Below are 22,855 nucleotides of genomic sequence, written 5' to 3' on the forward strand. Positions count from 1 at the left end.
TGATCCGTTATTTTTACAGAATATGTAATCCCTTAAATCACAGACAGACATAGCAGTCTGTGTGATTGTTGGAGAGCGGAACGACTAGCAGATGCACTGGCTGGCGTGTGCGTCTTTGTTTAAGGAACCGCTGCGCTAAACCTCAGTCATTCTGACGGCTCACCCTTCGTGCAGGGGGAGGCAGGTGGGAGGGAACGAGGGACCGCGGTGAGAATCGATACTCTGTGCTCTTTGTTGAGGAAACGGCGAGAGAAATGTGGATGGCGGTCGCCTCTCATAATGGGGAAACAATGGGCCGTAATCCTGGTTGCATTTGCCCTCTAGGTCTTCCTTTCCACATGTTTTCACTCCAGAATTAGATAACAGGAAAAGAAGGAGGGGAGAAGGCCCGTTTAAGAGACGGACAAGTTTGAATAATTCAGTTCAGAGTTTTAAAAGTCTCAGTCAGAAACGATAGTGAGAGCCAAAAGAATAAGGGCATCTTATGCCAAAAAGCACGCCTCCCTAATTCTCATCAGATGTTGTCGAGACTGGAGCCCCGCTCTGCTTATTAATCAGTTTTAATGGTTTAATTAATAGCAGGGAGCAGACTGCAGAGTTGGCTCAGCCGGCTCGAGGAAGGAAGGACACAGCGAGGCGCTGCGACCGCAACCGAGAACCGCTTCCTCTGTCTGTCTCTCGCTCGCTCACGTAGCACAGTCTCACGGGAGAGGAGTCGGCTGTTGAGCGGTGGACACTTGAATGCGTACGAGTCGTCGTCCTCATGCTACAGAGCTGCCGTGGACCCGCGGTGTGCCGTCCCAGGGAACGTCTGTCGCTGGAGTTGCCGTTTGCGAAACCGTTGGCAGGCTAAGGCACGGTTAAAGCCTTGTGCGTCTCAGTTTTGGTTTTGTTAAGTGGTGCGAAATACCCTCATATATGTTTTTGAACACTACGTTTATTGAAGGTTTTATTCCCGAATAACTTACGAGGCTCTTTTGATGTAGCAGTGGCTCCAAAAGCAATTAGATCTGTGGTGGGAGCAGTATACGTAACCAAGAAACATGCGAGTAAACTCAACAAACTCCTGCTGTTCTCAGAGAGAAATCCAGCATCTCTCGCTCAACGTTCTGTTGCTTTAACCTCGATGGGCTTGGCTGAAAGAAGGTGTTTGGTGAATTATGGGCGCACCGTCTGCGTCGGCGCTGCCAGGGCTCTTGAGTGGCAGACGGGCGCTTCCAGAGTTAGACGTCGCTCTGGCTTGCGTAAGCTTGACAGTCGGTGTGTGGCTTCAGGTGGTTCTGTTGTCTAGACTGAAAGTTTGGAGCGGTTTCGTTCGTTTTGGACTTTGTTTTCTCACTTCGAACAGTCTTTGACACATCTGAGAATAATATGAGCGAACCGTAGGCCCGTCAGTGGATTATTATTATCATTGGCCGAAGGGCTCTGTTGGAAACACTATCCAAATCCCCACAGCGCGCAGCAGTCTTGTTTATGAATCTGTCGACAGCCAAGTGAAACAGCCTCTTCCACAAAACACGACTGGAATTCCAGCAGATAGAGGCGGATGATGAACCCGGTTTGGTTTACTCCGACGGGCCAAACAGGACATTGTTGCCTCCATTCAAATTCCAATCTCAAGCTCACAATATCTGCATCACGGAGGATCACCAGAGGAATGGGGAAGTGGGTAAATGGACTGAGAGAAGGGGGGGGGGGGGGGGGGGGGGGGGGGGGGGGAGTGTTTTCCTCCTGTCACGTATTCTGGCTTATCAGCCTCTTCTGTAGCCTGAGAGAATGACAGGAGGTCTGGACTGTGTTAATGTGGTGTCAGCAGCGCAGGCTTTGTTCTGCTCAGAACGGCTCTGCCGGGGATGAAATGGGGGAGAGAGAAAGAAACAAAGAGAGGGAGAGAAAGCAAGGCAGGTGAGATGACAGGAAAGAAAGATTTAGATCAAATATTTTCAGGCTGATTTAGAGACTCTTGGATGTTCCTGTGTGTCTGTTTCAAACTCCACCGTCCTCCATTCCATCTTTCTCAGTGTTCTTCTTTTTGCTTTGTTGCTTTAATGCACAAAGAAGTCATTTTCTGCCAACAATAAAAACGACGCCGAAAAGACGGAGTTCGGTGGTGTTGTGAAGTAGTGTGGGATCATGGGAGTTGTTCTCTTCGCCACCATTTCCATCATTGCAGCCGTCTTCTCCCGGTCAGGATTCCTTCGGTGTTCAATGTGCGGGTGGTTTTTAATTATCCACAGAGGTCTCCTCCTCTCCAAAACAAACGGATCCGGTGATTAAAACCGGTAAAACACCGATTGGAGCGGTTTTACGTTCTAAATCTGTGTTTCTCCGATGCTGTTGGGCTCATCTTGTTTCCCTGATAACTGAAGCTCCAGACGTCCGATGACTAAAATCCCTCATCCTTTCAAAATATATGTATTTAAAAGAAGAAGTAGCTTCACACACTCCTTGGTATAGAAGTGGGAAGTTCAATAATTGATGTTATTATCATCTAGCATACAGCTTTATATTAATAGTAGCCTATGTAAAAATGCTCATTTCTTCCCGTGAATCATTCTGTGACTACTCAGTAAGTCCTCTTACTAGCTTTTTCCAGAACCTTCAACCGCATGATATGGTCTTCATCAGCAGATGGAGTTTGCTAAGTTCTCATGGAAACGGTTCAGTTGTCATTCATCAAGTGTGGTATAGTGACAATAGGAGCCATCTCTGTGACAACCGACTGAGAAAACTCAAAGCACTGATGGAGACCGTGAGAGGCGAATCAAAGATCCAGTAAAGTAGCAAGTGAGTGAAGCTTTTTTTGTGTATGTACAATTTCCAAGTTCAATAATTCACTTTCATTCTCATTGTTTTGTCCATCAGTGCTAATGTCCTCTGTTACAGTAATAGTAAAGAGCCTAAGTCCCTTACATTAGAGTCTAGAGTCTAGAGTAGACTCTGTTCCACTGAATACATATTCACAGTATTTTGTCTATTGATGGATGTCTTTGACTTTGACCAAGATATGAGCTGTTGACTCTGATGCTGGGAGTGTAACAAAACACCCCGTCAGAGTTGATGCTGGAAGAATTGCTCAATGTTTACAATATTTGGTCGATCTCTTGATCCCTAGAGGAGACACGTGGCAGCAATGAGCTTCAAGTCGACCCCGAACGTATTACACATCCGTCCCTCCGACTACATGCACCGTCTGTTTCCTTGTGTTCGTTGCGAGGACGAGGCGTTCTGGGGTCTGCGTCGTAAATATTTGCGGTCTGGATGTGAATGACCGAGCGGTCCCGGGAGGGGAAGCCTCGAGTTGGACTGAAATTAAACGGAAGAATGAAAATGACAACAACCGAGGTGGAATTTGTTAAATGTTAAGGACGATGAAAAGTGTTGAAATGGAAGGAATGCTGCAATAGTTTTGTATTTCTTGCTCTCCTTTCACTCTCTGGCCCCGCCTCCCTTGCAGAGCGAGGGCTCCAGTGTAAATGCCTTTTTGTCGGTGGCTAAGTCCTCGACGCTCTGCAGCTCGTCTCCCTCTGTCACGCTTCCGCACAGGTTTACACTCCGCAGGGATCGACACAAACGCACGGCCGCATGTTTGTGGCGTGCTCTGCGTGCTCACACCTCTGACCCATTAAAATAGACCACATTCAAGGATCTGACACGTACCAGATGTCTGGCAACAGCGCTGAGCCAGGCCTGTTTCTATCACCTACAGACACTACATACTGTAGTCATAATAGATTACAACATTGGGCCTTTAAATCATTGGACATTAACGCACACTAAAACATACACTTAGAAAACTGCTCTCCATGAAAGGAAAGCGAGACGCTCTTATAATAAGACTTCTGTCCCTTTGTAAACATAGCAGTGGATTAAGAGTTTCAGCTGTTCAGTAGCTCTGGCTCTTAATTTCTTGTTTATGTGCAACTTTCTTTAGCCGTGAGGATTAAAGCTTTATTGATTTTGGACACGATAAGTGTGGTCGAATCTGATTCGATTGTTGCTGGTTATTCTCATTAAGATTATTCTAAATGGTGCAAACAATTCATGTTGTGACATAAAACCAATATAATGATGGTTTTGCTCTCCTTGTCAGCATTGATGCACAAAAGAGTCTTCTGCTGGTTACATAATGTTCAGCAGATGTCATGGGAAACTGCCCGTTAAGTCTTGATATGTTGTGGAAGCGATGTGGCCTGATGATGGCACCGGAGGTCAAACCCATTAATATGTAACATCTGGGGACTCTGAATATTTACAGCAGATGTCATGAACTTCAGCCAGTGTTTTTCTTACGATGCCTTGTCGTTTACCAAAATGTCATTAGCACCTCTGCCAGCAGACGGGTGAAAGCGGCCTAATACTTGACACTGGCCTTCTGTTTTGCTCACTCGTTAAAATTTGCACTTCGGTGCTTTCAAAAGTAAATATATTTCTAGCATTTGTCCAACTCATCCAACATGTTACATAAACACGCGTATAAAGACTCTCTATTTCCGCCAACTGCACAAATCCTAATCCCCACAGCAACAATAACCACAGCAGACTGTCTGCTTCTGTACGGCACGTCTGCGTCAGTCCAAGTCCTCGTTTCTCAATCATTTTTGTGGCGAAAATAAAAGCTTCAGTTGCTCAACATGAATTCTGGCCCAGTTCTGGTCTCGTTACGAGCAGGGGGCAAATGCCTGGGATTCTGCGACGACAAGCGGAGGAGGTTTTTTTTTTAAGGGGGGGGGGGGGGGGTCAAGTACCACCACCGCCCTGACTCCCCTAACCCCCATTAATAGCTTAAGCTGATTGGATGGAAGTTTATGTTTTTCTTTGGGGAGCAGAGAGTGGAAAGAGGACGGGAAGGAGGGGGGGAGAAGGAGGGAGGGAGGGGGGGGGGGGGGGGGGAATTCCTCACCCCGGAGCCATGCATCTATTGTGGTGGATGGATGGAGAGCTTTCAGTGACTGGGCAAAGATCAGCCTGGCTCAGTGCCAGACACAGAGAGAGAGGGAAATACTACCACTAACAAGCTGAGTAATAAAGATTATTTATATGGAACATAACTGCGGAGGGATTTACAACCCGTAACGTAATATCTAATAGTCTGATGTTATGTTGTGTTTATAAAAGACAGACAAATAAAACATCAAAATGTGATTACAGAGGAATGAAGGGTTCAAATTATTTATATATACACATCCTGTATAAAACTAGCTGTGAAAGCCGAACACCTTAAGGGGACCGGCTGCAGCTCCTCGGCCTCGTGGCACCGGAATGCAATTAAACCTTCATGACGGGTTCATAAATGCGTTGTTGAATAACTAATAATTCAGTTGTTTTTTTTCTCAGTGAGGGATTATTGCTGACATTTGGGTTTCACCACCAAATACAGTGGCAGATAATCAGGTTTAACTGCTTGCCTGACTAATCACACTAACACGTGGGTAGAGGTGATGGTAAAAGTTGTAAAAAAATAAAATAAAACCCAAGTTCCAATAAACCCAAGTAATCCTTTACCAAGTGAAATACAAAAACTAAGAAACAGGAAGTTCAGCAATTGAAAGGGAATTTGGCAGCTCACCAAAAACGCATAGAAAGGACTTTTATAAGAGCCCAGTGTGTGAGCTGCCCTCAGGTGTTTTCGGACAGTCTTTCATGTCATTCGGTGTTTGAAGTTTTTTTTTTTTTTGCTTGAGAGCAGATTGTATACATCGGTCTTAAAGTACAGGCAGTGTTGAAATCCATAGTCCCTCAACGCCACATGTTTCAGCCCCGCTCCACCGTTCCTCCCCTCATTAAACGACACATATAGGTCTGTAAAAAGCCTTAATTGATGACTACTGCTGCCGTGTGTGTAGGTCAAGGATGTTGTAAAGCAGACACGGCTCGTGTTGTAAACCGAGGCCACTGTGTGTGTGTGTGTGTGTGTGTGTGTGTGTGTGTGTGTGTGTGTGTGTTTGTTGAAAAAAATAAGAGGCGAGATGAAGGAGCGAGGAGGCAGAGAGGCTATAAAGTGGGCCTAATAGGACCATTCTCTGCTGGAGAGCATGAAGAACAAGGAGCCGTGAAACAGGCAGTGATGCGTAGCAGAGCCTCACTGTGTCATTAACACTCTTTCTTTCCATCGCTCTTGTCAATTTCTCTTTTATTTTCCTTGTTCCTTCCACTGCCACCCCCCTGTCTTCTTTCACAGCTTCCCCCATCTTCTCTCCATCGTTACGAGCTTCTCTCCAGCTACTGTACCGTGTCACCAGGTGCACCACATGTAAATTAGCCGTTTACAGAGCCGGAGTAAGTGGAGCAGAAAAAACACCTTTTTGTTACGTTTGTTCTGATCAGATTCCCAGTGTGAGGATTTAGCCATGTAGTATTTGACTTATGATGAAACAGTGATGTGTTGTTTTTAAAAAAAAAAAAATCTATTTAGTTATCTAATTGTTGTTAGTTTTCAGTCGCCACAACTGCCATTCACAAATATATTTTGTGCAATTTCCATTTATATTCGTGAAACTATGATATGGTAGTTTAGCAGGATTGCAGGATTCTGGTGAATTGATGCATGTAGTCTTAAAAAGAAGTCTAAAGCAAAAATAATCATGTAATTGCTCAAACAATTAGCATTGGATCACATGACGGACTTCTTAGTCCACGTCATATTCGAGTTTTGTTTTTTGCCACAACTTACAAGACGATACTCTTGGCAAATATTCCTAATTATATTAGCGGTATGTTAGTAGTATAATAACTTCAGGTCCTGCATACAACACTGCATAAAGTATTCATAAACAAAAGAACCCAATAATGAATCCTTTTTTTTTTTTTTTTTTTTTTTTTTTTTTTGTTAAAAAGCTTTATTTTAATCCTGATCCTGTGTGCCACCAACATCACCCAGGACTGACAACGTGCACATATAGAAAAAATTGACTTTTTGCACTTAAAATATTCCAACTTCTCTCTCACACATAATTTGAGATGACAAATGTGCCCTTGGGGGATTTAAGGTGGACCGACTTTCTCCTTTAGCATCGTAAGTGCTTTTCTCCAGTGTCTTTTTCAAGGCCTTTGCCCTTCTTCAAATCCAACATGTTTGTCCCTTTCTGTGACCCCCATCCATCTCTGGATATTTTCACCGACCCTCTTCGGCTCTCTTTCAGCACCCTCCTACTTCCTTTCACTTTCTGATCTTCCCGTTCTGTGTGTGTGTGTGTGTGTGTGTGTGTGTGTGTGTGTGTGTGTGTGTGTGTGTGTGTGTGTGTGTGTGTGTGTGTGTGTGTGTGTGTGTGTGTTCGTGCTGCTGACTGAAATCTGTCCAGTCGGTGGGAGGTGATGAAGAGGGACACGCGCTACGTCAAAGGTCACAAGGCTAAGGATGGAGGAAGTCGGCAGCTGCCAGCTTTCTGGAAGAGAAGCATCTGTCTTTTTCTTTTTCTCTCGCTCTCTGACCCACCAGTCGGCTCCTGTCCGGCTTCTTCAACTCCAAAAAATTGTTGTCTTTCCATAGAAATAGTGTGTGTGCGTGACCATGGTGAGAGAAGATGTTTGGGTGTGGAGAGTTGGCAGGACGACGGGACAAGAACCGCAATTGTTTTCAGTTTGTTTGCGACTCTCATTTGGATTAGTATGTACTTTATGTGCATGAATCGGTTTAGCAAAAACCATCCCGGAGCGCACAATCCCACAAGGACACACCAACTCTGAGGCTACTGTGGGAACTGCGGAGTGTGTGTGTGTAGTGGATTAGAGTTCATGTATGTACATCAGCATATGTGGTGGTGTGTTTTTTGCACATGCATGTGGACTGTATGTGTGCATGTGCGTCTGATAACGTATCCTTCGTCTTTGGAATGTGGCGGAACGGTGACATAACAATCGAAAAAAAAGAAATGAAAACAAAGCTTTTTCTTAAACGTGTGTTATGCTACGTAGTCCCGAGTGTGCTGGGATCGTACCACGGTCTTTCATCACAGCGTTTCTCAGCACACTGACGTCTCTAATCACGCACGCCAGAGTGGAGACCAACCTGTGTTTGCACAGTTGTTTAGCGGTTTGCCTTCCCTCTCCCGGTTGTTCCCGTAGTCTGTAATAAGCGAGCTGAGAGGACAGTCTCTCTCTCTCTCTCTCTCTCTCTCTCTCTCTCTCTCTCTCTCTCTCTCTCTCTCTCTCTCTCTCTCTCTCTCTCTCTCTCTCTCTCTCTCTCTCTCTCTCTGTCCTTGGGAATCCATAAGAGCTAGCATTAGTATCCAGCAATTGCGGTGGAGTCACTTTCCCTTGGGAATAGGACGGAATAATAAACAGGCAAACAGCGATTGGAACAGCCACCGAACTTCCTCAGTTTCCTCTCCAAAGAGGAGTTTCACATTCTTGTGATGGGGAAGTCCGCCGAGGTCCGTCCGTCCGTCCGTCCCCCACCCGGATGGAGGCTGTGTAGGTGGACAGCTGTGCAGCAGCCACATCCCCCCCCCCCCCCCCCCTTTTTCACCCCACAATCCAGCTGGAGAGCAGACCAGACTTCAATGAGACTCCGTCAGTGTGATTTAGAGCATCCTGTCATTCCACTGGGAGGATGTGATCCCCAAACTTCTTCTTTTTTTTTTTTTTGCTACAGGTGACCCATGTATTGAGGTTGGAAAATTCATGTGACCCATATCGTTGCAAACGCAGACACTTCTTGGATTCAGTCTGTGCTTCTATGACGGCAAAACGTATCTCCAAGTGGAGCAGAAACTGAGCCAGGTGACGACTGTCTGTCGGCCGGCTGTGTGGTTTAAAGTCTGAGATCTGCCGCTGAAGGCTTCCATAATAAATAGCTGGAATAGTTGTTTAATTAGAGCTGGGAATTTATGTTTGCAGCTCATTGTCTCTTGTTCATATTGTGTCACCGCTGCTCGGCGATGTGGGGGGGGGGGGGGGGGGGGGATGCATATAATGTGCTGGCTCAGAATTAACGTTTGTCTGAATTGAATCATTCAAACTGAGCACCCGTTTCTTCCTTCTTTTTTTTTGTGAATGTATGTTTGTTTTTGAGGGCTAGACTATACATTTTAATTGTCCGTTGCAGTTGTCTATTTATGCACCTCAAACGGCAATGGGAAGTCTCGGTTCAGAGGGGAAAGTTTCCTCGCATGTGAGCATTGTTTTCGCAGTGAAATACCCAGGAATTTAAGGCCCAACTTAACAGCGTTCCTCGTGTGAGAGGGCCCTCCACCACGAGTGGCCGGGCCGCTGTCCAGATTTAACAGCCGATTCGCAATATTGCTGGACGTCTTCGGTCCGCTTTGGCTTCAAAGATGACAGACGGACAGAATTGGGTCACGACGTCGCAAATATCACAGGACCACAGAAATATTTGTTGCTTTTACTGTCTGCTTCGCACATGAAGTCCGTAATGTTCGCTGCTCATTGTGTCAGAGACGGTTATGTTCCTTAAATCTAATCTAATCTGTTGTTTAGAAGGAAGAGTGTTTATCAGATAAAGACACGGTTGTGTAGCTGGTATTTTTCTGTCTGGACTGAATCATAAAAAGTGAGTAGACGCAAGGTATCAGAACTAAATATATATATATATATACAGTATATGTTGAATATGCCATGTGGGAAGCAGCCTGTGCACGAGTACTGAAGGGATTGTGTGTTTGTGGATTTTGTTGGGCTAAGCAGAATACGTCCCTCTCAGATGAAACCTCTCTGTTTGTCATTGTGGCTGAGGAGGCAGATGTTCTCGCTCTCCCTCTTTCGATCTCCTTTCATCGTTTTCGTCCCGGTCTGTTTTTAGGCCTGGCTAATCGAACGCAGCCTTTTCCCCGGAGACTCGAGAGATTCTCGTGTGATAGTAAACTTTGGCTCCCGGGCCCGACGTGTCTGCCAGTTCAAATGACTTACTTCATATTAAGAGAAAGGACTTTAACAGATGAACTGGCCTGCGCTCGCTTTCTTTTTGACTCCCTATTTAATCCTAAAAGAATGTATTCTTGTGGGTTTTTTTGTGTGTCAAATGTTCTGGACAGCTAAGATAGTTAGTCTTTGAATTCCAAGGAGAGCTTTGAACTTAATGCTATCTGAGTTAATGTCTTAAAGAGGAACTCCCCAGATTTTACACTTCAAAATCAGTTTGCAGGCCTTAAAGTACTCCTGCATATGGGCAATGGTTGTATTAAGTGTTTTGTGGCTTCGCAAAGTCAGATAAATGTCCTCAAGTAAAGTCACTACATTAGCCGATATTAGCTTTGGCTACCGTGAACAGGCAATAATGCTGAACTTGTCCTTTCAAAGGAGGCAGAGCAGACTTCAGGTCAGTGGTTTGAGGGAGTCAAAGTCGGTCATTTTTCAAGAATGATGAAGGAGACTCCTTGTTGGAAAATTCGACATCCAAATTGATAACTCTGTTTATCTAATCTCCTCTCAAAAAATGATTGTTTGGTCGACCCATAACGTCTTTTATTAAAGTCATATTTCACTCTGATGTTGTAGATTTAAAAATAAATAATTTAAAAAGTGTTGTTTTCAAAAGGATGTTAGAAGAATCAGAAAGTATGAAAGCCGGTGATGTTGTGAAACATCATTTAACTTCATTATTAGTCGTTAGGATTGCTCAAATATTGCTTTAGCTTTTACATAAATAGCGTCTGATCATAGAGGCTGGCTCTTTCCTTTCCGAAGGTCGTTACTGCGTACAGTAGTTCTCTTTGACCAGCTGCTGTCCCTCCGTACGCTTAGTACCAGCCCAGACACAGCAGGCTCTTTCTGTTTTATGGTCATCTGGCCCGCTGACAGTCAACTTCCTCTCTAAATGAAGGGTACAGTGCAGCAGAGTAACGAGATGGACCCCATCCTATTGGCTGCCGCGTACTTCAGACCAGCGCCGCGTCCAAACACAATTAGTTTCAGTTTGGGGTCTGACTTTTGGCTCCAGTCGTGGAGCAATGATACATTTTAAAGGAAATTCCCACCGGTTTTCTCCACGTTCTCCTTCCAGCTTTTCCTTTTTATTTTAGATTCATGGCCGCTCGTTCTTTCATCATTTATCCCTTCCTGTCCATCCTTCCCTCCCTCCTTCGTCGCCAGAAGCCATGTCTGGTCTTTCTAAACTCTGTGTGTGGGTGTGTGTGTTTGTGTTTATGTGTGTGACCTCGCATCCATCTGTGTACATTTCTACCCGTCAGCACATGCAACCTGCCAGGAATTTAAATTTTATATATTTCTTTCGATATATATCTACGGTATTTCCACTGTTGCGCTTTGGGTGAATTATTATTCACATTAAAACTAACTAGGCTTCCTGTAAACCTTAAAACGAAGCTGTAAAACAGATTCCCGAGGACTTGAACAGAGGGGACACTTTCAGCTGTCGGACCGTCTTATGTAAGACGCCTCCTCTGAGTTTAAAGGACGCCGGGTGGAGAAAATTCATCGGCTGCAAGTGCAGACGGACACGCACTCACTGTCTGCACCAGAACAGGTATACCACATGGTTTGTGTGTGGTAGTGACTGTTTGATGTGGATCTATGGGTGCATGTTAGTGCCAGCAGCCAGTGCCTGCTTTATAGTTGGTTAACATCTCCTGGCTGACCTGCTGCCGGGTTTCAGCTGAGGGGGAGGGAGGGAGGGAGGGAGGGAGGGAGGGAGTGACCGTGTGGTGAGAGGCCAGGCTGGCATTGGCTCAGCAGTGGAAATTCACACCTGGCCTGAGGCCTCTGGCTTAGCGGCGAGTGAATGAGTTGTGAAGAACATTAGTACTATGGATTCTCTGTTGCGTCTACCGTACAGGACGGCGTGTAAGTCAACCTGCCTGTTTTTTTTTTTTTAAAAATCACAGTTTACTTAAGCTATATGTCATAAACTGGAGACCTCTGAACTGACGCCAAAAGACATTGATATAACCGACGTGATGCTATAATTTGTACGTTCTGAAACGGCAGTAAAACTCATAACTGGTTGCTGCTCACACCAAAGGGGCTTTGATCATATCCCATGTGGATACAAGCCTTTTCTGCATATTTGTTTGAATGTATTGTAAGTGTTTAAATGATGTGTGTGGGTGTGGATTGAGAACGTTGATGATTTCCTCATTTAAAGAGCACAACACCAAATTAAATTGTCTGAAAGCAGCTGTCTGAAACTCCCCTTTTTTTTTCTCTGGAGCCGGTTCTGATTTTGGAAACGGCTGTAGTCGATACTGTGGGTTTGTTTTTCAAATTGACGCAAACAACACTTGGATTTGCTTGAATGGAGCGTGACGTGAGTAACAGTGCAGCGCCCAACTGTAATCTGTTAACGAATCAACTTTATTTGATCCGCATGCAATATGATTCTATGGTTTAGAAGTTGTGTTTCTGAAGCTTTGAGTGCAGTCTGGAGTCATCGATTGGACGATTAACCCGTAACAGCAGTCTGATATGAATGGCTCATACATGCATGTTCAGTAAACGCATGTCATACTTACATCTGTGTGAAAGGTGGACCGGTAAAACTACAGATTATACAGCAGACGGAGAGCCAAAGTCATGATGTCGAGTCCTGTGAAGCCTCTGCTGTTACAGCTTATATTACTTAATGTAATCTCTCATTCAACATGTCTCTCATTGCTCCTTATGAAAGAAATGAATCCTGTTCCGAGCATTTACTTTCCATGTCTTTAGACAAATCAGCATCCACTACAGCTACTGTGATTAGAAATGAAAAATGATGAAGCTACAAAGGCGGAACAGATAATTGCGTCATCGTATCTCGGTGTCTCCCATGTCCTTAAACTCACCAACACTCTTCCAAAGTCATATTTTTCGATTTCCTTACCTGTAATCTCCGCTGTCTAAAAATGTTTCTAGCGTTTGCTCCTCTCTGTCCTTTGTTATTACAGACATCTGATCTGATTCGGACATCTGTGAGTTTGCAGCGACTCCTCGACTCCAGCTGTAACTTTGAGCCTAGGAAGCTCTGTGGGCTTATGGGAAATGCTGTTCATTAAAGGCCTATTAGAAAATAGACCTTTTTCAATAAATGTTAAAATGTCAGTGATTACTCCACACTGGTTCTCAAATGTGTTAACCGAGGATCTTTGGGCTTCAGACTACCGATTTAAAAATCAAATAAGTCACCGGAAAAAAGCCGCACGGCGCTCCGGGGAAACCACAACAGACCTTCATAATTACCTTCTGACATCCAGACGACCAAACGATTAATTGATGATTCACCCGTGAGTTAAACTCCTGAGAGAAGTCTGACTGTGGACGTGACGGGAAATCAGTTGGTGTGATTCATGTACATGCAGATAACACATGCAGTCATCAAAGTTAGTGGCTCTAATGTGTGTGTGTGTGTGTGTGTGTGTGTGTGTGTGTGTGTGTGTGTGTGTGTGTGTGTGTGTGTGTGTGTGTGTACTGTTGGATAATCTTCACTTTAAAGTGGTTTGAATACGCGGCAACAAAAACAGCAAAAATTGCTTTAACTTCGGGCCGCAACTGATAAAAGCTTTTTTTTTTTCCCCCGCAAAGTGCACCAGTAATCGCAGTGAATTATGGGAATTACCAGCGCCGCAAATTGCTTGTGTGAATCTACCCGTATAATGGCTGATAAGGGCTGTTGTCCCTGGTAATAACATAATTCAAATAATCATAATCGGAATTTTGGAGCTAATTCAAAGTAGTTAATCAAAAAAAAACATCAGAGACCGCTCGATATCGGAATTAAAGGCGCAGTACGTCACTGAATATAATTCAGCGGATCGCAGGTTTAATCGGTTAATCCGTCATTCATGAACAGTCCCGTGTGAAAGTAACCTTTGAACCCAGATAAGACCTCGCGAGCGATCCAGTCATTCATTCTCACTCCTCTGCAACGCAAGTGATGCGCTGAGACGAAGTTGATTGATGGCGAATGAAAGAATGTTGGAGGACCTTTATATGACCCATGCTGCTTCATCTTTGCAGCATGTCCTCTGATCGGACTCAGGTGATGCTAATCGGAAACACACTTTATTACTGTGTGTGTGTGTGTGTGTGTGTGTGTGTGTGTGTGTGTGTGTGTGTGTGTGTGTGTGTGCAGGTGATCAAAAGGGTTTCCTAATGTAGCCCATGTGTGCTCACAGGCGAAGCGTAGCTGCTTTTAGATGTTCATAACCCTTTCTCTGATTGTCGCATTTCTTTGTAAAATAGTAAAACTGCTTGGAATAATTAAGACGCTGAACTGACTTGTCTTTTTGAGATCGTTTTGTCAATTATGCAACTTTTTCCGCCATTTCATGTCCAGGCCTGAGTACGATCAAAGTCTCCTCATAAATCTGTGAAGCTGTTTTTTTCAGTTTTTCATTTCAACGTGATTTTGCTTTTATAGATGTCCATCATCCCGTCTTTCCATCCAGCTGTGTCTTTTTGTTTGGGCGTCCATAACAGACATTTTAGTGTGCAATTGTTGTCTGACAGCAGTGTTTTTCCCCTCTCCTCTGCTCCTTCCAGCATGTCCACCAGGCACCTATAAACCAGAGGGAACACCAGGAGGCCTGAGCACCTGCCTGTCATGCCCCGACTCGCAGCACACCTCTCAGCCTGGCAGCACCTCCCTCGGTGACTGCGTCTGCAGGCCGGGCTATCGGCCAATAGGCATGACCTGCCAGGGTGAGAGTCACTAATCTTTTAACTGCGCTGTCAGCTCTATTTGATTTAGCCTGATGGGTCTCAATCCCGACACTCGTGTGCCTTTTTGTAGCAGAAAATCGCTTTTGACGTTTTATACGGTGAGCTTTATAAAAACAAATCAGTGATTCGACGTGCATCCTGTTCATAAAAGCTTTTCCGTCTTTTATTTTAAACATTAAATGTTTTCCATCTGACAGTTAGTCTGAGCCTTAATAATTCTTAACAGCTGAATGCCAAGTCCACTGTTCATCAAGAGGAAAGTCAAGGAAAAAGGCATCGCATTATTAGTTATACTTAAACCGACAGGTTTCCACGTCCTGTGTGGGTGGAGCATGTTTTATGGCCCTTTAAGGACTCCTAGGAACCATAATGCAGCTTTAAGCATAACTTAGACAATGTAACCAATGAGGAATATCTTCATAGTGTGAATTATGAGTTTGTATATCAGGTTTGACACGTGAATGTTTCATAAAATAGCGATATGGGAGACACTGTGGCCGCTAAGGATAGTGAAAATGTAGTGATGCATGTCGATGAATCAACTGGAATGGAAACACGGTATTCCACAGAAGTATGAGGTTATTATCGGAGCGCGCTGTGTGTGTTGTGAATCTGCTTCCAGTAATTTCAGTGGTTTTCTCAGTCCTTGAAGAATGAGCCAGCGATTTCCTCACAGCAGTTCATCTGAACACAACAACGTTCATTAATCATCTCTTTCTTGGACGGCGTTTTGTTTTCTCTTCCTCCCTTTGTGTCGATTGGGGAGGTGATGTTTGACAACCTGTAATTTTTTGCTTTCATACTTTGTTATCCTTTTTGTTAGGAATTTCCACTGTGTCAGTTTTTCCCACCAGCAGACTTTCTGTGTGTGTGTGTGTGTGTGTGTGTGTGTGTGTGTGTGTGTGTGTGTGTGTGTGTGTGTGTGTGTGTGTGTGTGTGTGTGTGTGTGTGTGTGTGTGTGTGTGTGTGTGTGTGTGTGTTAGCTACAATATGAACTTCAGGATTTCACAAAATGTTTATCTTCTTCTTCTTCTTCTTCTTCTTCTTCTTCTTCCTCCAGTGGTATATTGTCCAGCACTGTCTCCTCCAGAAAATGGCTTTTTCGTCCAAAATGTATGCAACAACCACTTCGATGCGGCATGTGGTGTGCGATGCCAACCGGATTATGAACTCCAGGGAACCAGCATCAGACTGTGCCAGGCTGATGGCATCTGGTCAGGGACACCTGCCAGCTGCAGAGGTAAGCAGGAAGCCGGCCTGATGCACGATGATAACATGAAAATGATCCCAGATGGAAAAAAGAAAGATATATTTGTTATTTGAGAAGCTGGAACCAGAGACTTTTTGTTTTTTTTACTGGAAGAAAGACTTTATGCTTGGGTAGGCAGTTTATTTTTGCCGTTATTGGCCGTTATAATCTTTCAGCATATTGTAATTGAAGTGGTCTGAGAGAGAACGAGACCTCTGCGCCTCCTCTTGGCTCCGATTTCTGGCTTTAGAAAAGAAAGACTTTGCCCAATCGCAGGTCATTTCGGAGAGCGGCTGTTTCTATTGGCTGTTCTACAAATGCAGATGTGTGTGCACATCCCTTCAGACGCTGAAAGCCTGATTCAGTGGTAGAAAATCCTGCAGGAAAAGTTTCTATTGCAACACTGGCAGCAACAACATGCCTACACTGCACAGCAACCCCACGAAAAGATGACAGACTAATGAACATAAAGTGTGTCGACAAAGTGTTTCAGAAATGGAGAGAAAATGTTGCTAGTAGTTTAGCATCAGAATCTCAATCATGATAGGGATGACGTGTGCATATGCCCATTCTTGACAGGTGGGAGGGGCTTAAGACGGAGAGAAGAGAGCTGTAGAATGAGGGCTGTATTTTCAAATTCTGCCCTTTTTATTGCCCTTTTTCAGAAAGCTGCCTACTATAAAAAAGTGATTAATTGATTATCAAAACTGCTACCAACAAATTGTCTGATGATTAACGAATCAATTAATCGGCTAGTAGTTTTAACTGAAATCACGACCTCATGTTGGTGGTTTGTTTGCTAAACGAAAGATGCAAAATGCATAAATTTCTCAAGTGACAAGCTTTTTAAGCTTTTAGATTTTTCGGTATTGAAGACCTTGTATTGTCTTGCAATGTGATGCAGTCACAGCACCGTACAATGTAATCCTCCTGGATATGCAGTGATGACACTCAAACAGACGAGCTTGTCCGATGGATCCCAGCAGGTTCCTCAGCACCACACGTCTCATATGAGTCCTCATTAAGCTCATCAAGGTCCTCACAGCCTGCCGCCTCCCCTCTGATCTCTGTGGACCTTCACAAACATTTACACAGCATTAAATTGACATATCAAGATAAAGGGTTGTGGCTGTGCTAACTCGTTGCGAGTCTCCTACAAGCTCCAGGGAGTCTGTGTGTGGCGGCGTGTAAAGATGTCTTGCCGTGCATCGAGATCACATGTGTTTAGACTGAACAAGGAATCAACATTTACTGGGAGACTACTGCTCTCTGCCAGGCCAGATGTCAGAAGGAAGGGAGGTGGGGAGGAATCGGTTAGAAAGCGAGAGTGAGTTCAGGGAAAACAGACCAAAAGGATACAAGGAAAGGAAAAGACAGACGGTATAGTGCAGAAGGAAGCAAAGAGAGTTCAAGAAAGGGGAAAGGAAAGGAAAAAAGGGAGTTGGAGACGTGAAGAGATAATGAGGAAAATTAAAGTTTTTACCCAAAGACGGCAACAGTGTGACTCATAGAAATACCAAGACACTGAATATGTGTGTATGGGTGTGTGTTGGAGATTTATAGTAGTGGCTTTGGGTATATATTTTCTGAGTGTGTGTGCATATGTCTGCTTGTATGTGTTACACTAAGTCTAGCCTTCGCCACATACTCTCGGACCTCCCAGCTAGTTGAGCCCTGAGGGAGGGGGTCTCCTCTGAACCCGCCTGTCTGTCTTTGGGTGGTGATGAGGAATAACACACTACACACCCTTTTTCTAGACCTCAGCATAACTCACAGCAGGCACACATGAGGACTTTTCGACTTTTATTTCAGAGGGACTTTCACGTTTTGGGTTAAATGATAGGTCCCAAGTTGTAGACGATGATGATGATGATGATGATGATAATGGTGCTGTACATTCCTGCTGTTGATTTACTGCTTTCTGCTCCTCTTGTGATTTATATACAGTACGTGTTTGTACTTTACACCTCATATTTAGCATACAAATACACAGTTCATTTTGAGGGAGCATACAGGTGGTGGTAGTGCAGATTGAAATATACTTTTCACTGTCAATTATTTTTACTGATTGACATTTTTATAGGTCTCTAAACGGCAAAAACAAACCATCAACATTATTTATTTAAAATAGTTTTTAATCGCTGCCTGCTGAGATTTTCCTTCTCTGTCACAGTTTTCAAAAAATTAATAAAAGGAGCTAAAAACAAATAAAACAACTCATGACATGGAATCCAGTGAAATATATTTTGGATGTTTTATTTCTTTCTTTTCAACCGGCAGTGCGCTCCTGCTCGCCCCTCGCTCGGCCCCAGCATGGCTTCCTGCGGTGCAGCGATGGCGTCGCCTCCCACAGGGCGGAGTGTCAGGTGGGCTGTGAGCGAGGCTACAGGCTGGAGGGAGACCCCAGACTCACCTGCCAGGCCAACTCCCAGTGGAGCGGATCCCAACCTCGGTGTGTGGGTAAGCCTGCATCACCTCCAAACCTCTATCTCACCCTGTGTGTTTCGTCTGATGGCGCTTCTTCCTTTTTAATCTTTCATTCTCGCCGACATCTGCCAACGTAAAAGAAACTCAAAAAGAAGGCAGAGCAGCCAGTCGAGACTTAGGAAGTTGAAGAGGAAACAAAGCATAGTTGCATCTTAATTGAGGCATAGCAAGAGAGACATCTGTTTTGTGCAACAATCACAGTTTGGTTATAAGTTCTTCAATGGTGATTTTACAGCAGGTTATTGAAATATGTATTTAATGTACATGTAGCCTTTTTGGCAAACATCCTGGTCGAAATCTATAAGTTCAGAGTTGAATTTGATTTCTTTATTTTGCTCTTAAATTGACCTTATTTTCTATGATAAGTTGTTCAGACCTGCGTTCACATAAGCACACAATAGATTTCTGTAGCAGGACGTCTTTCTCAAAGCCTGCAGTGTATTTAACTGTAAACTCATGTTATCTGTGATTCCCATCCGGCTGAGAAAACATATATATATATATAAATATATATATATATATAAACATGTGGTGTTACACACACATGTAAACACGCATGAGAACATACACTCACACATGCACGGCGGTTAAACATATGGTCCGTATTTGCACACGGAGCCCTCTCTACATCATCCAGAGGAAAGATGCATCTGCTTTCTCACAGCGAAAGCTACAGTCACTGCTTAGACGCAGGGCACACAAAATTACCCACACACTTCAGAAACCGATAGTTAAGTCAAAATAGTTGCACACACTCATGCCCACCGCAGGAGCACCCAGGTCAGGCACACAACACACAAAAAAGGGACAGTGTGAGAGTGTTTAGCCACAAACCTCCGGTCTCAGTGCTCCGGCCCGCGCTGACTCACTTCCAACCAACCAGCTAGCTGCACTATTTAAAAACGCCGACCGGTCTGCTTCCGGGAAACTCTCTCCGTGTATTGATAACTACCAGCCCCCCCCCCCCCCCCCCCCCCCCCCCCCCCCCCCCCCCCCCCCCGTGCTCCGACTGAGTTGCAGCCTGTTTGTTTCACCGTCGTTACCTCTCTAGCACAGCTAAGAGGGCTCTGTGGCTGCTTCAGTGTTTGTTTGCGCTTCGCTGAAACGGGATCTGCTCGGCTTCCCTGAGAGGAGGCAGAGATATTTTTTGCTCTGATTGAAATCTCCCATGTTGAATCTCCCTCTCAGTGAGTTTTCCCCCGTTATAGCTCCTACAGCTAAAGCCAATGAAACAGGAGTCAGAGAGAGAGAGAATAAGATCCATCCATCATCAAGTGAAAGCCTAACTGGCCTACATCCCAAAAATACACAAAAGGCCTCCAGTGTACGAGTCCTGTGGTTCGTGCTTTCTTCGGTTGATTCCCGACCAAATGTTTGTTGTTTTTGAGCCACTTTCTGATACACAAGCCCTGGAAATAGCTTTATAGTTGGCATTTATAGTTGAGCCAGCTGAAAGTCCGATTTTTATCACATTCGGGTAAAACCACAGGAAGCACGCTCGTGATCCTGGAAAAGGTTTATTTGCTTGTTCTTTTATGCTCAGACGGGCCATATCTTCTGATACTCCATAGATTAGTTTTTTTCCTGCAGAAAGCCAGATTACAGTCATGCACGAAAGTTCACCAGCTCCTTTTGATAGTGAACAATAAATAAAAAGAGTCATAAAATCAAGCTCAACTCTGACTACTGTTCTGCACATATTTCTTCAGGGACAAAATAAACGACATCAGACATCAGATTGATCTCTTTGGTTTCTCCCGCTTTCTCCCCAGAGGTGCGGTGTCCCCCCATCGTGACTCTGAAGAACATCTTGCTGTCGCCCCCTGCCTGCGGGAAGAGGACGGTGTCTCCGGGCTCCGCTTGCCTCCTCACCTGTCGTCAAGGTTACAGTCTCCAGGGAAACAGGAAGGCGGTGTGCATGAGCTCTGGAAACTGGACCGCCAATGTCTATAAAGCCGTCTGTATAGGTAACGTACTGTGTGTGTGTGTGTGTGTGTGTGTGTGTGTGTGTGTGTGTGTGTGTGTGTGTGTCAGATATATTGGAGTTTAGGTTAGGCTATATTCAAAGCAATAGTTCAACATTTGGTTAGAATAACGTAATAGTTACAGTTGTATTTGGTAGTTTTTATGTAAGTTCATTAACTCTTACAGTTAACTTCACTGAATGACACTTGTTTGCAGGACAGATGTGTTGTTAAGAGTGAAAAAGAAAGATGCAGAATACGTGGCTAGAGAGGCAGTTATAAGAAGAAAACAGCAGGAAACTTGGAGGGATACATTTTTTTCCATTCTCTGTTCCCCCCGTCTGTATTTTTCTCCGCTTTGTGAATGGTGGGAATGGCGCTAGCCCCGTTTTTGAAGCGGGCCTCGGGTCGCTAACTCGAACCATACCATGTCCGAGCTCTCGTGACTCTCCTCCTCCGCTCCGACGGGGGCTGGAGATCGTCGTAATGGACTGCAGCCCTCCAGATGCCTTGCAGGTGAAACAGGTGGCGCAGGGGCAGCGCTGTCCTTCGATCCCCTCATTTCCTCACGGAGAAAGTTTTGCTAATGAAGGAACTGCTGTCGTTAAGGGGAGGAAGAGGTGCCATAAAGATGAAAACGAATGGAGAGGAGGGGAGGATGAGTCATCTGGAGGTGTTTTATAATGGGGTGGTGGAGAGAAGATGAGTTTCTCTGAGGAAGGGGAGTGAAAGGAAGACGTGAAAGAGAAAATCTAGATGAGATAGGAAGATGGAGTGCTGCTGCAGTGGAGGCGGCACACTTTGAGGAGATCAAGAAATAGAAAGTTATTACAGAGTTGAAAGTGCTCTTTGTAAAGCTTCTGGCTTCTTTCGCCTCTCACTTCATGCCGATGACACCCAAAGTGAAAAGCTCCTCCCCCTTGTTATGAAGATGAATGGAGCCGATTGGACCTAAGTGTGTTCGTGTTTAGCAGAGATGGATGCCTAAGTGGATGGGTCATCAGGTCCAGATGGGAGCAAGTCTCTTACACAACGCATCAGGCATGACCGCTGTCGATCGATGGGAGATTCAACTCTCGGAGGCTTTGCTCATTTACTGCAGGCTTGAACTGAGTTGAACTAAACTCTTCTGGCTTCACTTTGTTACAACATGCAGCTTTTGAGAATGAGCAAAAAAAAAAAAGAAAAAAAAAAGGAAGGAGCTATTTCATCCGAGATCAATGTGACGTCAGCACGATCGGGGAGCGCTGAAGAAAAGAGCGGTTCTGAGCTTTGATCGACGGCAAATCAATCATAACGTTAAAAAAAGTGAGAAGTAATCAGAGGCAGACTTCTCCTGCTTGTTAGGAACCTCGCAAATGACTCCGTCCCGTTGCTGTTTACTGTACCTGGCAGTGAATTCAGTGGATCAACATTTAGCATGAGAATTGTTTACAAAAGCTGTGTTTTTGCGCTACTTTCATTTATTTAAAAACCACACATGGTACAGTTACAGCCAAGCATCTTCATTATGCGCTGTCAATATGTTGCTCGATAGTGATACATTCTAAATGTGTGCATCACTTAAACGGTTGCTTAACGGGACTCTGCTGGGTTAATAAGCTCCAGAGGTAAAGGAGGCTGCAGCTTCTTCTTGATGGATTTATCAACAAACATTTGAATATTATGTTTTACTGATTATCAAGTCCAAAACGTGTAATGCATCCAGGATGGAGCTTCCTTCTTTCACGAGCACCAACTGTTTTTACAATAACATATAGCATCATCACTTCTGTCTCCATTGACCTCTGTTGTTTACCGCTGTGGCCTGATGTTGAGCTGATGAACAGAGTTAAGGGACAGTCACACATACAGAGTAAATGTAACGTCGGTGGTATTCGGTCTCGTTGGAACAATGACAGAGGTGCACTCTGTGTTTGATTCAGTAAAAAACAATAACGAGTGTGTACTGCGATTTAAAGAGGTCAGATGACATCACACATCCTCTTCCTCAGTGATAACAAGGAGCAGGCTGAGGTCAGTGTGTACGGAGTGAACATCTGCGCTATTTAAATCTGACTGTATGTAATAAAATTAGCTGGACTCGGATGAAGCATTTGCAGTGACCAGATTCTCATGCTTTCTCTGAAACGCACAGTTTTCTCTCTCTCCGCGTCTCCTCAGACGCTGAACCACCAGGGATCCGGTGTCCCGGCAACATCGTCGCAGAGACGGATGAGCGACGCGGCACCGCCAACGTCAGCTGGAACGTCCCGACTGCCACCGACAACTCTAAAGAAGAGGTCGGATACTTTACTAAACGGCGTACAGTAGTAGGGTGCAACTGTACCGTATGTTCATGTTCAGAAAATCATTGATCATTTGACCGATTATTTCAGAATATGAATCTTTTTTTATTAGCCAGGAAACACTTCTCAGCAAATTGACTCGTGGATTTAGGCCCATGCATCCTAAAGGGTCCCAAGATAAATCTGATGGGTTATGTGATGATTAAAGGTGGGGGGGGGGATGGAACAAGGCTAGACATCATTACACAACT

At 44.5% G+C, this 22,855-nt stretch overlaps 1 protein-coding gene across 2 annotated transcripts in view; it reads left to right on the forward strand.

The window, feature by feature from the left end:
• The window catches only part of svep1 (sushi, von Willebrand factor type A, EGF and pentraxin domain containing 1), a 75,139-nt gene that overhangs the window by 24,127 nt on the left and 28,157 nt on the right, over positions 1–22,855 (forward strand). For both annotated transcript variants that reach the window (XM_068728342.1, XM_068728343.1), the window contains exons 4-8: positions 14,437–14,595; positions 15,677–15,856; positions 18,146–18,325; positions 20,125–20,319; positions 22,480–22,598. In XM_068728342.1, coding sequence (XP_068584443.1) covers positions 14,437–14,595; positions 15,677–15,856; positions 18,146–18,325; positions 20,125–20,319; positions 22,480–22,598 — 833 coding nt within the window. The remainder of the gene's footprint in view (positions 1–14,436; positions 14,596–15,676; positions 15,857–18,145; positions 18,326–20,124; positions 20,320–22,479; positions 22,599–22,855) is intronic.

This window comes from Cebidichthys violaceus, unplaced genomic scaffold (genome assembly GCF_023349555.1).
Source record: "Cebidichthys violaceus isolate CVI_PGR_0920_01 unplaced genomic scaffold, fCebVio1.0.p SCAF_41, whole genome shotgun sequence".
NCBI lineage: Eukaryota > Metazoa > Chordata > Actinopteri > Perciformes > Stichaeidae > Cebidichthys > Cebidichthys violaceus.